We start from the raw sequence: 16,035 nt of genomic DNA, 5'->3' as shown, positions 1-16,035 counted from the left end.
AGGTACTACCGGGATGAGGCTGTGTTTTACCAGTTTGAGAGGGACAAAATGAAAGCACAAAGACAGAAGGACAAAGTGGCGCTTAAACACACACGGTCCAGGCTCACAGCCGCCAAGAAATCTAAAGAGGCTGTAGAGGCTAAGATAGAGCAATTGGAGACCAATTACAATGACAAATTCACAAGGATAGAGCAAACTAAAGCTAGCATTAGGAAACAGACCAAGAAGCTCAAGGCCCAGTGGGAAGAAATTAATGACACCTGGAGAATTGATAACGAGAGAGACGAGCTGAACGGCAAGGCCCTGCAGGAAATCAACATGTTGGCAGAAGAGGAGGAGGGAGCCAGGTTGCTTTTGCTCCAGGCCTTCAACAAGATCAACGAAGCCATGGGAATCTCCAGTTTAGAGGACTTAAATAAACTCTCTCAGAAAGACAGTCTGCAACATCTGATGAATGAGAGGGGGGAGAATGAGAAGACGCTGCAGCAACTGATGGAAGAGAGGGAGATCCTGAAAGGACAATGTCACGACATGAAGGTAAACACAGCAGCTCAGCTCTTAAAGAACAAAGAGATGCTGGACATTTGCAAGGAGCGTCTGCTGGCTCAGCAGAGTAGGTATAAAGCAAGCAAAGAGCCTCAAAAACAGCTTGATAAAACCATTGTTGTCCTCAGAGTGTGGATAAAGAAACTTGCTGACAGACTTGAACACATCAAACTACCTGAGGACAGAAGGGTGAAGGCGTCTCCTGAATCCGATGAGTATATTTTGGAGCTGATGGAAGAATGCGAGCTGAAGTTAGAGGTTCTGCGTGAGAAGCTCAAGGGAAAAGACCTGTCTGCTATCAAGAAAAACATGACAGAGGATGACTTCCCTGCCAAGGATGAGGAGCGGCAGCTGCAGACTTTTAACATCTTTGTCAAGCCTAAAGACGAGTCCTCAGATGAGGAAGACGGCCAGTGCGGTTCCTACGTCATCACGCGGGAGATGGTGAAGCGTCAGTCTCGGAGGATCGTCAACTCTAGGCCAAAGAAGAAGTATAGAAAATGAGGAGTCTATGGTAGATCCCATCTCCCCCCCCCCCCCCCATCCCCATTAAAATTACCCCAACCCCCTTAACATGTCCATCCTTTGTCAGGGTCGGGTTTACTCCTGGTGCTCAGGTTTCTCCCATCAACTAGCAAAAAAGTTAGTTCAATAAAAAAAGCACACACAAAAAAAAAGAAACGTAAACAGACATTTTACGGAGCGCTTCTAATGACATTGGCCACAAACAAGAATCTGTGGCCATGAAATAATGATTAATAAAAAATAATAAACATTGTGAATGAATTATGATTGTGAATGTTTTTTGTTACTACCCACTGTTTTGCTTGAACCAGTGGCAAATGTTTATTTCTTTTCTTAAATACGAAAGGCAACAGACACGAAAAGGCAGCTCGGTCTATTCAAAGGCTACATCAAGTGATGACATTGTCTCGCGTCTCAAGGTTAACTTTCAATTCATTAAACTATTTTTTAAATTGATTATCAAGCAAAACCTCAAAATATTTCCTTTTTTAAATGTATATCATTTTTAATGTCAATATCTTTGGCTTTCAGACAATCAGAGCAGAAAATAAATACAATTCATTTATTACACATATATTTTTTTTTAGAGTGAGTAAAGCAGTGTGTAGGTAACAAGCAGACTCAAATCATTACACATACAGGACAGGAAAAACAGCTTATTAGTTCAACTGTGGCTGAAGTCGTAAATCAGATAACTAGTATCAGATTGAGAGATCTGTGCATTCTTTAAAACAATTCAGAAAACAAATTAATGCTTGCTGCTTTTCGTAGTCCAAGTTTTTTTGCTAAGGCAAAGGCACCTCCTCATATGTAATCTTCACATAAGGGAACTTCATTGGCAGCTGCCAGTACTCAAAGTTGTAGTACAGGTAAAAGCTCTTGTCCACAACTATCTTTTTATAAGCCTCCAACAAGCTGATGGTGAAGTCTGTAAACGACTGGTGTGGTCTGAATGTGTGGTAAAATGTACGAATGTCCACGGCCAGATTCTTCAGAGCAGGCTGTCCGAATATGGCGCTGTCGTTGCCCAGGTATTTGGGCTCTCCGCTGTACAGGTAGATCTTTGTGTAGTTCGTTTGGGACCGACTGGACAGTTTTGCTCCCAGGTCAGTGAGTTTCCTGTACGTGCGGTGGACAAACTGAGAGCAGTCATAGGACTCAAACCACACTGTGGCGTTAGGACTGGGGTCAGAGCGGACCGTCCACGTCTCATAGTAGATTCCCGTCTGGTTGTCGTCCTGGACCCACTGGGCCATGTCATTGAACTGGTTCCCTGTAGAGAGAACAAAAACAGATTTTAAAACATGGCGGTCAAAGACCCTGAGCCCCCTTCTCGTGTCTGCTGGATGAAGGATGTCAAGTTCCATCTAAAACCAGAAAAGGTTAAATGCACCACGAGAGGGAGAAGGCTAAATGTATGTATGTATGTTATGTTATCATCATTCTTTACAGTGGACAGTAGTAGCCTGTTGGGGTGAGACTGAGGGTGCTTTTGGGTGGGGGGATAGACTGGGAGGGTGAGTGGAGGAGACAAGAGGGTTTGGGGGCGTATGGGTGGCTTTCTGTTTTGTACTGTGAGTTGAAAACCAAAAAGTTGTAAGTTGTGATTGTATTCTAACCTGTACTAACACCCTTGACACTTTATTCTTTTTTGATTGGTTAAATGTCGTAGTATAGTTGCACTGTCGTTATCTGCTGCTCTGTGTGCCCTTGAATTGCCCCCCGGGGACAAATAAAGTTTTTTGAATTGAATTGAATTGAACCCCACAAAAAACAAACTTATATATTTATGAAACTATAAATGAAAAACCAGTACCTTAAAGTTAAAAAAAAAAATAGTCGCAGACAGTCAAAGGAGGGAAAAAAGGTGAGTTTGAACAACTCACAAAACACTCTTCTAGAGTAGGTAAAAAGAGACAGGGATGAGGAGAAAGCGAAAAGCAAGCCATCAAATCTACTTGTACTGCATTTATATTTCCTGTTGAACAAAGATATTTGACCCCACGTTCAAAGTCTAACCTGTGATTTCTGCTATTTTCTCCAAGGTGCCATTTTGTGACCAGTGGAAGTCATCGATCTCCTGCAGTGCGGTTAATGACGGCAGCTCTGAAGTCAAGGTGGAGTCTCGTCCAGGTTTCAATCATTGTTCTGTCGGCTTCTCTTGGAAAACTTGGCCACAGCTATCTTAACCTGGGAATCCTGAGTTAGATTTATTCGGATTAAACTGGTGTTGATATCGCTGTCCTTTAGTTTTACTCGTGTATTGTTAAATGCTCGGTCTTCTTTGCTTTACTGCTGTCATGAAATTAAAATGATTGGTTTGGAAATGTGGTCTTATACTGGTAATAAACATTTGTGAATGTATTCTGTGATTCTGTCTTTTCATTATTCTACAGTGGTTAAAAAAAGATCTGGGGTCATGTACAAGTTCTCCTTCAAGTGGGTGACTTGGGTTTGAATCTAAGCGGAGGCTTCTTTTCTATCCACTGTACTATCTCTAAAAGCATCTTAAAACATTCATCCAGATTAACAGAGAAAAAGGGGTTTTATTTCTTGAATTTGGAATTCAAATTTAAAAAAAGAAATGGGGATAAATACCACTAGTTAATCAGGTAAAATTAGTCTTTATTAACTACACACATTTCAGATGGGTTAAACGTGTTATCTTTGAAGTATCTCTAGAAGTATTTGGCAAATTATCCTCCTTGCATTACATTGATTTACTTTAAGAAAACAACTTTTCAACCCTCCATTGAAAACTCCTCAGACGTTAATACTTTTCATGCAGCGCTGAAAACCACTCGAGCTTTAAATCAAGCTAAATCAATTAGATTAACCTAATATTTGCAAGAACACTGAAAAACATGACTAGAGGTTGTAAGGTGGATTAGGGAAAGAGTTCCTGGCATGATGACGTGTAATGTCTGTAACAACCACTGCAGTTTCTCATTAGCTACTCATTAGCAACCGCTGTTTAAAGTTTGCGTAAAAACTTTAAAATTCACAAGTTGGATCTTAACTGACATAGTTTATCTCGTCGAACAAAACGTCAACATCTATTCAGCTTGCGTTAACCACAGACCTTATTACAGGTGTCTAAACACAAACTCATTCAAAATCCCCATTGACTTTTAGAGTTAGGAACCCATGGCGCTAAAATGCTAACTCACTTCCTGGTTTTAGGGCTCAAAACTATACCAGTCTATTTCTGTGTGTATTTATTCAGTATGAGACTGTTCTAGCTCCATAGAACTGACAGCCAAGCATATAAACGATTCTTAGGACTTGGAATGCTGTGAACCGGGTCTCAGAAAGAAACCGTTTTCCATTCCCATCCCTACTAGTAGACAGGACTTTGACACTCTATTGAAATATAGATTGCAAACTACTAGCCAATCACAGTGAGCCTGTAAGGAGTTTGTTTGTTTGTTTTGCAGGCTGGTTTCCGTGACAATGGTCAGCTGCATTCCATGTCAGTGTTCATGTTGCTTATTAAGACTTTAAATAAAGCTTTAGAATGTTCAAAAAGAATGTTCAAAAAGGACATTTACCTGTAAAAAGGACATTATGTCAGAGATCAAAGGCATGTGATGTCATAAGATAGGCCTATCTCTATTAGAGGTCAATTCACATTTAGCCTTTTACGAGCTGAGCTGACTCAGAACTGGACAAACGGACAAACGGACTATCTAGTACTATTGAGCTATCTTTATATAGCCAAACTGTCATTTAGTGTAGGTACACTTTGAACTGTGTTTATCTTTGTTCATTAAAAACAATAACAATGGCTTCCAGATATGAGAAGAAATGTCGACTACAAGAGGAGATAGCCAAGGCGCGCGCTGAACTCAAGCTACAGTCAGCTGAAGATGCCGCAACCAAGGACCGCAATGATGCCCAACACAAACACAACCGCCAGGAAATCGACAAGCTAAAGCAGCAAAATATGCAGCTGAGGGAACGGATAAATGCAGAACATGAAAGACATCCTAGAGTAATCAAAGCTGCTTTAGATGAGAACCCTGAGTTGCGGATGGAGTGCTCCAAAATGACGATAGAGAAGGCCCTTGCCACTTTAAAAAAAAAGAACCAGAAATTGCAAAAGAAGATCAATGCCCGTCACCTCATGAATGACAGCAAGCGCGAGGACCAAGAGCAAGAAGGTACATTCTGTGTTGACTCTGATGATTTTCAAACCGAGGTACTAGATCCTGATTGCGAGTACCTGTGTGAGCTGAAGGAGTGCATAAACAACGCAGAAATCGAGTGGAGTAACCTTCAGACAACGATGAAGTCATGCGACAAAAACATAAGGTACTACCGGGATGAGGCTGTGTTTTACCAGTTTGAGAGGGACAAAATGAAAGCACAAAGACAGAAGGACAAAGTGGCGCTTAAACACACACGGTCCAGGCTCACAGCCGCCAAGAAATCTAAAGAGGCTGTAGAGGCTAAGATAGAGCAATTGGAGACCAATTACAATGACAAATTCACAAGGATAGAGCAAACTAAAGCTAGCATTAGGAAACAGACCAAGAAGCTCAAGGCTCAGTGGGAAGAAATTAATGACACCTGGAGAATTGATAACGAGAGAGACGAGCTGAACGGCAAGGCCCTGCAGGAAATCAACATGTTGGCAGAAGAGGAGGAGGGAGCCAGGTTGCTTTTGCTCCAGGCCTTCAACAAGATCAACGAAGCCATGGGAATCTCCAGTTTAGAGGACTTAAATAAACTCTCTCAGAAAGACAGTCTGCAACATCTGATGAATGAGAGGGGGGAGAATGAGAAGACGCTGCAGCAACTGATGGAAGAGAGGGAGATCCTGAAAGGACAATGTCACGACATGAAGGTAAACACAGCAGCTCAGCTCTTAAAGAACAAAGAGATGCTGGACATTTGCAAGGAGCGTCTGCTGGCTCAGCAGAGTAGGTATAAAGCAAGCAAAGAGCCTCAAAAACAGCTTGATAAAACCATTGTTGTCCTCAGAGTGTGGATAAAGAAACTTGCTGACAGACTTGAACACATCAAACTACCTGAGGACAGAAGGGTGAAGGCGTCTCCTGAATCCGATGAGTATATTTTGGAGCTGATGGAAGAATGCGAGCTGAAGTTAGAGGTTCTGCGTGAGAAGCTCAAGGGAAAAGACCTGTCTGCTATCAAGAAAAACATGACAGAGGATGACTTCCCTGCCAAGGATGAGGAGCGGCAGCTGCAGACTTTTAACATCTTTGTCAAGCCTAAAGACGAGTCCTCAGATGAGGAAGACGGCCAGTGCGGTTCCTACGTCATCACGCGGGAGATAGTGAAGCGTCAGTCTCGGAGGATCGTCAACTCTAGGCCAAAGAAGAAGTATAGAAAATGAGGAGTCTATGGTAGATCCCATCTCCCCCCCCCCCCATCCCCATTAAAATTACCCCAACCCCCTTAACATGTCCATCCTTTGTCAGGGTCGGGTTTACTCCTGGTGCTCAGGTTTCTCCCATCAACTAGCAAAAAAGTTAGTTCAATAAAAAAAGCACACACAAAAAAAAAGAAACGTAAACAGACATTTTACGGAGCGCTTCTAATGACATTGGCCACAAATAAGAATCTGTGGCCATGAAATAATGATTAATAAAAAATAATAAACATTGTGAATGAATTATGATTGTGAATGTTTTTTGTTACTACCCACTGTTTTGCTTGAACCAGTGGCAAATGTTTATTTCTTTTCTTAAATACGAAAGGCAACAGACACGAAAAGGCAGCTCGGTCTATTCAAAGGCTACATCAAGTGATGACATTGTCTCGCGTCTCAAGGTTAACTTTCAATTCATTAAACTATTTTTTAAATTGATTATCAAGCAAAACCTCAAAATATTTCCTTTTTTAAATGTATATCATTTTTAATGTCAATATCTTTGGCTTTCAGACAATCAGAGCAGAAAATAAATACAATTCATTTATTACACATATATTTTTTTTAGAGTGAGTAAAGCAGTGTGTAGGTAACAAGCAGACTCAAATCATTACACATACAGGACAGGAAAAACAGCTTATTAGTTCAACTGTGGCTGAAGTCGTAAATCAGATAACTAGTATCAGATTGAGAGGTTAGATCTGTGCATTCTTTAAAACAATTCAGAAAACAAATTAATGCTTGCTGCTTTTCGTAGTCCAAGTTTTTTTGCTAAGGCAAAGGCACCTCCTCATATGTAATCTTCACATAAGGGAACTTCATTGGCAGCTGCCAGTACTCAAAGTTGTAGTACAGGTAAAAGCTCTTGTCCACAACTATCTTTTTATAAGCCTCCAACAAGCTGATGGTGAAGTCTGTAAACGACTGGTGTGGTCTGAATGTGTGGTAAAATGTACGAATGTCCACGGCCAGATTCTTCAGAGCAGGCTGTCCGAATATGGCGCTGTCGTTGCCCAGGTATTTGGGCTCTCCGCTGTACAGGTAGATCTTTGTGTAGTTCGTTTGGGACCGACTGGACAGTTTTGCTCCCAGGTCAGTGAGTTTCCTGTACGTGCGGTGGACAAACTGAGAGCAGTCGTAGGACTCAAACCACACTGTGGCGTTAGGACTGGGGTCAGAGCGGACCGTCCACGTCTCATAGTAGATTCCCGTCTGGTTGTCGTCCTGGACCCACTGGGCCATGTCATTGAACTGGTTCCCTGTAGAGAGAACAAAAACAGATTTTAAAACATGGCGGTCAAAGACCCTGAGCCCCCTTCTCGTGTCTGCTGGATGAAGGATGTCAAGTTCCATCTAAAACCAGAAAAGGTTAAATGCACCACGAGAGGGAGAAGGCTAAATGTATGTATGTATGTTATGTTATCATCATTCTTTACAGTGGACAGTAGTAGCCTGTTGGGGTGAGACTGAGGGTGCTTTTGGGTGGGGGGATAGACTGGGAGGGTGAGTGGAGGAGACAAGAGGGTTTGGGGGCGTATGGGTGGCTTTCTGTTTTGTACTGTGAGTTGAAAACCAAAAAGTTGTAAGTTGTGATTGTATTCTAACCTGTACTAACACCCTTGACACTTTATTCTTTTTTGATTGGTTAAATGTCGTAGTATAGTTGCACTGTCGTTATCTGCTGCTCTGTGTGCCCTTGAATTGCCCCCCGGGGACAAATAAAGTTTTTTGAATTGAATTGAATTGAACCCCACAAAAAACAAACTTATATATTTATGAAACTATAAATGAAAAACCAGTACCTTAAAGTTAAAAAAAATAAATAGTCGCAGACAGTCAAAGGAGGGAAAAAAGGTGAGTTTAAACAACTCACAAAACACTCTTCTAGAGTAGGTAAAAAGAGACAGGGATGAGGAGAAAGCGAAAAGCAAGCCATCAAATCTACTTGTACTGCATTTATATTTCCTGTTGAACAAAGATATTTGACCCCACGTTCAAAGTCTAACCTGTGATTTCTGCTATTTTCTCCAAGGTGCCATTTTGTGACCAGTGGAAGTCATCGATCTCCTGCAGTGCGGTTAATGACGGCAGCTCTGAAGTCAAGGTGGAGTCTCGTCCAGGTTTCAATCATTGTTCTGTCGGCTTCTCTTGGAAAACTTGGCCACAGCTATCTTAACCTGGGAATCCTGAGTTAGATTTATTCGGATTAAACTGGTGTTGATATCGCTGTCCTTTAGTTTTACTCGTGTATTGTTAAATGCTCGGTCTTCTTTGCTTTACTGCTGTCATGAAATTAAAATGATTGGTTTGGAAATGTGGTCTTATACTGGTAATAAACATTTGTGAATGTATTCTGTGATTCTGTCTTTTCATTATTCTACAGTGGTTAAAAAAAGATCTGGGGTCATGTACAAGTTCTCCTTCAAGTGGGCGACTTGGGTTTGAATCTAAGCGGAGGCTTCTTTTCTATCCACTGTACTATCTCTAAAAGCATCTTAGAACATTCATCCAGATTAACAGAGAAAAAGGGGTTTTATTTCTTGAATTTGGAATTCAAATTTAAAAAAAGAAATGGGGATAAATACCACTAGTTAATCAGGTAAAATTAGTCTTTATTAACTACACACATTTCAGATGGGTTAAACGTGTTATCTTTGAAGTATCTCTAGAAGTATTTGGCAAATTATCCTCCTTGCATTACATTGATTTACTTTAAGAAAACAACTTTTCAACCCTCCATTGAAAACTCCTCAGACGTTAATACTTTTCATGCAGCGCTGAAAACCACTCGAGCTTTAAATCAAGCTAAATCAATTAGATTAACCTAATATTTGCAAGAACACTGAAAAACATGACTAGAGGTTGTAAGGTGGATTAGGGAAAGAGTTCCTGGCATGATGACGTGTAATGTCTGTAACAACCACTGCAGTTTCTCATTAGCTACTCATTAGCAACCGCTGTTTAAAGTTTGCGTAAAAACTTTAAAATTCACAAGTTGGATCTTAACTGACATAGTTTATCTCGTCGAACAAAACGTCAACATCTATTCAGCTTGCGTTAACCACAGACCTTATTACAGGTGTCTAAACACAAACTCATTCAAAATCCCCATTGACTTTTAGAGTTAGGAACCCATGGCGCTAAAATGCTAACTCACTTCCTGGTTTTAGGGCTCAAAACTATACCAGTCTATTTCTGTGTGTATTTATTCAGTATGAGACTGTTCTAGCTCCATAGAACTGACAGCCAAGCATATAAACGATTCTTAGGACTTGGAATGCTGTGAACCGGGTCTCAGAAAGAAACCGTTTTCCATTCCCATCCCTACTAGTAGACAGGACTTTGACACTCTATTGAAATATAGATTGCAAACTACTAGCCAATCACAGTGAGCCTGTAAGGAGTTTGTTTGTTTGTTTTGCAGGCTGGTTTCCGTGACAATGGTCAGCTGCATTCCATGTCAGTGTTCATGTTGCTTATTAAGACTTTAAATAAAGCTTTAGAATGTTCAAAAAGAATGTTCAAAAAGGACATTTACCTGTAAAAAGGACATTATGTCAGAGATCAAAGGCATGTGATGTCATAAGATAGGCCTATCTCTATTAGAGGTCAATTCACATTTAGCCTTTTACGAGCTGAGCTGACTCAGAACTGGACAAACGGACAAACGGACTATCTAGTACTATTGAGCTATCTTTATATAGCCAAACTGTCATTTAGTGTAGGTACACTTTGAACTGTGTTTATCTTTGTTCATTAAAAACAATAACAATGGCTTCCAGATATGAGAAGAAATGTCAACTACAAGAGGAGATAGCCAAGGCGCGCGCTGAACTCAAGCTACAGTCAGCTGAAGATGCCGCAACCAAGGACCGCAATGATGCCCAACACAAACACAACCGCCAGGAAATCGACAAGCTAAAGCAGCAAAATAAGCAGCTGAGGGAACGGATAAATGCAGAACATGAAAGACATCCTAGAGTAATCAAAGCTGCTTTAGATGAGAACCCTGAGTTGCGGATGGAGTGCTCCAAAATGACGATAGAGAAGGCCCTTGCCACTTTAAAAAAAAAGAACCAGAAATTGCAAAAGAAGATCAATGCCCGTCACCTCATGAATGACAGCAAGCGCGAGGACCAAGAGCAAGAAGGTACATTCTGTGTTGACTCTGATGATTTTCAAACCGAGGTACTAGATCCTGATTGCGAGTACCTGTGTGAGCTGAAGGAGTGCATAAACAACGCAGAAATCGAGTGGAGTAACCTTCAGACAACGATGAAGTCATGCGACAAAAACATAAGGTACTACCGGGATGAGGCTGTGTTTTACCAGTTTGAGAGGGACAAAATGAAAGCACAAAGACAGAAGGACAAAGTGGCGCTTAAACACACACGGTCCAGGCTCACAGCCGCCAAGAAATCTAAAGAGGCTGTAGAGGCTAAGATAGAGCAATTGGAGACCAATTACAATGACAAATTCACAAGGATAGAGCAAACTAAAGCTAGCATTAGGAAACAGACCAAGAAGCTCAAGGCCCAGTGGGAAGAAATTAATGACACCTGGAGAATTGATAACGAGAGAGACGAGCTGAACGGCAAGGCCCTGCAGGAAATCAACATGTTGGCAGAAGAGGAGGAGGGAGCCAGGTTGCTTTTGCTCCAGGCCTTCAACAAGATCAACGAAGCCATGGGAATCTCCAGTTTAGAGGACTTAAATAAACTCTCTCAGAAAGACAGTCTGCAACATCTGATGAATGAGAGGGGGGAGAATGAGAAGACGCTGCAGCAACTGATGGAAGAGAGGGAGATCCTGAAAGGACAATGTCACGACATGAAGGTAAACACAGCAGCTCAGCTCTTAAAGAACAAAGAGATGCTGGACATTTGCAAGGAGCGTCTGCTGGCTCAGCAGAGTAGGTATAAAGCAAGCAAAGAGCCTCAAAAACAGCTTGATAAAACCATTGTTGTCCTCAGAGTGTGGATAAAGAAACTTGCTGACAGACTTGAACACATCAAACTACCTGAGGACAGAAGGGTGAAGGCGTCTCCTGAATCCGATGAGTATATTTTGGAGCTGATGGAAGAATGCGAGCTGAAGTTAGAGGTTCTGCGTGAGAAGCTCAAGGGAAAAGACCTGTCTGCTATCAAGAAAAACATGACAGAGGATGACTTCCCTGCCAAGGATGAGGAGCGGCAGCTGCAGACTTTTAACATCTTTGTCAAGCCTAAAGACGAGTCCTCAGATGAGGAAGACGGCCAGTGCGGTTCCTACGTCATCACGCGGGAGATGGTGAAGCGTCAGTCTCGGAGGATCGTCAACTCTAGGCCAAAGAAGAAGTATAGAAAATGAGGAGTCTATGGTAGATCCCATCTCCCCCCCCCCCCCTTCCCCATTAAAATTACCCCAACCCCCTTAACATGTCCATCCTTTGTCAGGGTCGGGTTTACTCCTGGTGCTCAGGTTTCTCCCATCAACTAGCAAAAAAGTTAGTTCAATAAAAAAAGCACACACAAAAAAAAAGAAACGTAAACAGACATTTTACGGAGCGCTTCTAATGACATTGGCCACAAATAAGAATCTGTGGCCATGAAATAATGATTAATAAAAAATAATAAACATTGTGAATGAATTATGATTGTGAATGTTTTTTGTTACTACCCACTGTTTTGCTTGAACCAGTGGCAAATGTTTATTTCTTTTCTTAAATACGAAAGGCAACAGACACGAAAAGGCAGCTCGGTCTATTCAAAGGCTACATCAAGTGATGACATTGTCTCGCGTCTCAAGGTTAACTTTCAATTCATTAAACTATTTTTTAAATTGATTATCAAGCAAAACCTCAAAATATTTCCTTTTTTAAATGTATATCATTTGTAATGTCAATATCTTTGGCTTTCAGACAATCAGAGCAGAAAATAAATACAATTCATTTATTACACATATATTTTTTTTAGAGTGAGTAAAGCAGTGTGTAGGTAACAAGCAGACTCAAATCATTACACATACAGGACAGGAAAAACAGCTTATTAGTTCAACTGTGGCTGAAGTCGTAAATCAGATAACTAGTATCAGATTGAGAGGTTAGATCTGTGCATTCTTTAAAACAATTCAGAAAACAAATTAATGCTTGCTGCTTTTCGTAGTCCAAGTTTTTTTGCTAAGGCAAAGGCACCTCCTCATATGTAATCTTCACATAAGGGAACTTCATTGGCAGCTGCCAGTACTCAAAGTTGTAGTACAGGTAAAAGCTCTTGTCCACAACTATCTTTTTATAAGCCTCCAACAAGCTGATGGTGAAGTCTGTAAACGACTGGTGTGGTCTGAATGTGTGGTAAAATGTACGAATGTCCACGGCCAGATTCTTCAGAGCAGGCTGTCCGAATATGGCGCTGTCGTTGCCCAGGTATTTGGGCTCTCCGCTGTACAGGTAGATCTTTGTGTAGTTCGTTTGGGACCGACTGGACAGTTTTGCTCCCAGGTCAGTGAGTTTCCTGTACGTGCGGTGGACAAACTGAGAGCAGTCGTAGGACTCAAACCACACTGTGGCGTTAGGACTGGGGTCAGAGCGGACCGTCCACGTCTCATAGTAGATTCCCGTCTGGTTGTCGTCCTGGACCCACTGGGCCATGTCATTGAACTGGTTCCCTGTAGAGAGAACAAAAACAGATTTTAAAACATGGCGGTCAAAGACCCTGAGCCCCCTTCTCGTGTCTGCTGGATGAAGGATGTCAAGTTCCATCTAAAACCAGAAAAGGTTAAATGCACCACGAGAGGGAGAAGGCTAAATGTATGTATGTATGTTATGTTATCATCATTCTTTACAGTGGACAGTAGTAGCCTGTTGGGGTGAGACTGAGGGTGCTTTTGGGTGGGGGGATAGACTGGGAGGGTGAGTGGAGGAGACAAGAGGGTTTGGGGGCGTATGGGTGGCTTTCTGTTTTGTACTGTGAGTTGAAAACCAAAAAGTTGTAAGTTGTGATTGTATTCTAACCTGTACTAACACCCTTGACACTTTATTCTTTTTTGATTGGTTAAATGTCGTAGTATAGTTGCACTGTCGTTATCTGCTGCTCTGTGTGCCCTTGAATTGCCCCCTGGGGACAAATAAAGTTTTTTGAATTGAATTGAATTGAACCCCACAAAAAACAAACTTATATATTTATGAAACTATAAATGAAAAACCAGTACCTTAAAGTTAAAAAAAATAAATAGTCGCAGACAGTCAAAGGAGGGAAAAAAGGTGAGTTTAAACAACTCACAAAACACTCTTCTAGAGTAGGTAAAAAGAGACAGGGATGAGGAGAAAGCGAAAAGCAAGCCATCAAATCTACTTGTACTGCATTTATATTTCCTGTTGAACAAAGATATTTGACCCCACGTTCAAAGTCTAACCTGTGATTTCTGCTATTTTCTCCAAGGTGCCATTTTGTGACCAGTGGAAGTCATCGATCTCCTGCAGTGCGGTTAATGACGGCAGCTCTGAAGTCAAGGTGGAGTCTCGTCCAGGTTTCAATCATTGTTCTGTCGGCTTCTCTTGGAAAACTTGGCCACAGCTATCTTAACCTGGGAATCCTGAGTTAGATTTATTCGGATTAAACTGGTGTTGATATCGCTGTCCTTTAGTTTTACTCGTGTATTGTTAAATGCTCGGTCTTCTTTGCTTTACTGCTGTCATGAAATTAAAATGATTGGTTTGGAAATGTGGTCTTATACTGGTAATAAACATTTGTGAATGTATTCTGTGATTCTGTCTTTTCATTATTCTACAGTGGTTAAAAAAAGATCTGGGGTCATGTACAAGTTCTCCTTCAAGTGGGCGACTTGGGTTTGAATCTAAGCGGAGGCTTCTTTTCTATCCACTGTACTATCTCTAAAAGCATCTTAGAACATTCATCCAGATTAACAGAGAAAAAGGGGTTTTATTTCTTGAATTTGGAATTCAAATTTAAAAAAAGAAATGGGGATAAATACCACTAGTTAATCAGGTAAAATTAGTCTTTATTAACTACACACATTTCAGATGGGTTAAACGTGTTATCTTTGAAGTATCTCTAGAAGTATTTGGCAAATTATCCTCCTTGCATTACATTGATTTACTTTAAGAAAACAACTTTTCAACCCTCCATTGAAAACTCCTCAGACGTTAATACTTTTCATGCAGCGCTGAAAACCACTCGAGCTTTAAATCAAGCTAAATCAATTAGATTAACCTAATATTTGCAAGAACACTGAAAAACATGACTAGAGGTTGTAAGGTGGATTAGGGAAAGAGTTCCTGGCATGATGACGTGTAATGTCTGTAACAACCACTGCAGTTTCTCATTAGCTACTCATTAGCAACCGCTGTTTAAAGTTTGCGTAAAAACTTTAAAATTCACAAGTTGGATCTTAACTGACATAGTTTATCTCGTCGAACAAAACGTCAACATCTATTCAGCTTGCGTTAACCACAGACCTTATTACAGGTGTCTAAACACAAACTCATTCAAAATCCCCATTGACTTTTAGAGTTAGGAACCCATGGCGCTAAAATGCTAACTCACTTCCTGGTTTTAGGGCTCAAAACTATACCAGTCTATTTCTGTGTGTATTTATTCAGTATGAGACTGTTCTAGCTCCATAGAACTGACAGCCAAGCATATAAACGATTCTTAGGACTTGGAATGCTGTGAGCCGGGTCTCAGAAAGAAACCGTTTTCCATTCCCATCCCTACTAGTAGACAGGACTTTGACACTCTATTGAAATATAGATTGCAAACTACTAGCCAATCACAGTGAGCCTGTAAGGAGTTTGTTTGTTTGTTTTGCAGGCTGGTTTCCGTGACAATGGTCAGCTGCATTCCATGTCAGTGTTCATGTTGCTTATTAAGACTTTAAATAAAGCTTTAGAATGTTCAAAAAGAATGTTCAAAAAGGACATTTACCTGTAAAAAGGACATTATGTCAGAGATCAAAGGCATGTGATGTCATAAGATAGGCCTATCTCTATTAGAGGTCAATTCACATTTAGCCTTTTACGAGCTGAGCTGACTCAGAACTGGACAAACGGACAAACGGACTATCTAGTACTATTGAGCTATCTTTATATAGCCAAACTGTCATTTAGTGTAGGTACACTTTGAACTGTGTTTATCTTTGTTCATTAAAAACAATAACAATGGCTTCCAGATATGAGAAGAAATGTCAACTACAAGAGGAGATAGCCAAGGCGCGCGCTGAACTCAAGCTACAGTCAGCTGAAGATGCCGCAACCAAGGACCGCAATGATGCCCAACACAAACACAACCGCCAGGAAATCGACAAGCTAAAGCAGCAAAATAAGCAGCTGAGGGAACGGATAAATGCAGAACATGAAAGACATCCTAGAGTAATCAAAGCTGCTTTAGATGAGAACCCTGAGTTGCGGATGGAGTGCTCCAAAATGACGATAGAGAAGGCCCTTGCCACTTTAAAAAAAAAGAACCAGAAATTGCAAAAGAAGATCAATGCCCGTCACCTCATGAATGACAGCAAGCGCGAGGACCAAGAGCAAGAAGGTACATTCTGTGTTGACTCTGATGATTTTC

The 16,035-nt window shown here is 41.0% G+C and overlaps 3 protein-coding genes across 3 annotated transcripts; all 3 read right to left on the bottom strand.

The window, feature by feature from the left end:
• Window positions 1–1,792: 1,792 nt before the first annotated feature.
• Window positions 1,793–4,406, bottom strand: LOC306832902 (bis(monoacylglycero)phosphate synthase CLN5-like; the record flags this gene model as incomplete). Its single annotated transcript, XM_079357922.1, has 3 exons — window positions 1,793–2,344; window positions 3,091–3,177; window positions 4,373–4,406. The coding sequence occupies 3 exons, from the start codon at window positions 4,404–4,406 to the stop codon at window positions 1,857–1,859; spliced, it is 609 nt and encodes a 202-aa protein (XP_079214048.1). The 3' UTR covers window positions 1,793–1,856.
• Window positions 4,407–6,999: 2,593 nt separating this feature from the next.
• Window positions 7,000–9,791, bottom strand: LOC306832946 (bis(monoacylglycero)phosphate synthase CLN5-like; the record flags this gene model as incomplete). Its single annotated transcript, XM_079357968.1, has 3 exons — window positions 7,000–7,728; window positions 8,476–8,562; window positions 9,758–9,791. 3 exons carry the CDS (start codon window positions 9,789–9,791, stop codon window positions 7,241–7,243), a joined length of 609 nt encoding a protein of 202 aa, XP_079214094.1. The 3' UTR covers window positions 7,000–7,240.
• Window positions 9,792–12,385: 2,594 nt separating this feature from the next.
• Window positions 12,386–15,177, bottom strand: LOC306832945 (bis(monoacylglycero)phosphate synthase CLN5-like; the record flags this gene model as incomplete). The annotated part of the gene is made up of 3 exons (XM_079357967.1): window positions 12,386–13,114; window positions 13,862–13,948; window positions 15,162–15,177. 3 exons carry the CDS (start codon window positions 15,175–15,177, stop codon window positions 12,627–12,629), a joined length of 591 nt encoding a protein of 196 aa, XP_079214093.1. The 3' UTR covers window positions 12,386–12,626.
• Window positions 15,178–16,035: the final 858 nt, after the last annotated feature.

The sequence above is a fragment of the Symphodus melops genome, assembly GCF_947650265.1.
Source record: "Symphodus melops genome assembly, chromosome: 12".
Taxonomy (NCBI): Eukaryota; Metazoa; Chordata; class Actinopteri; order Labriformes; family Labridae; genus Symphodus; species Symphodus melops.
The sequence above is the reverse complement of the archived record's forward strand: the minus strand, read 5'-3'. Positions and strand labels throughout refer to the sequence as shown.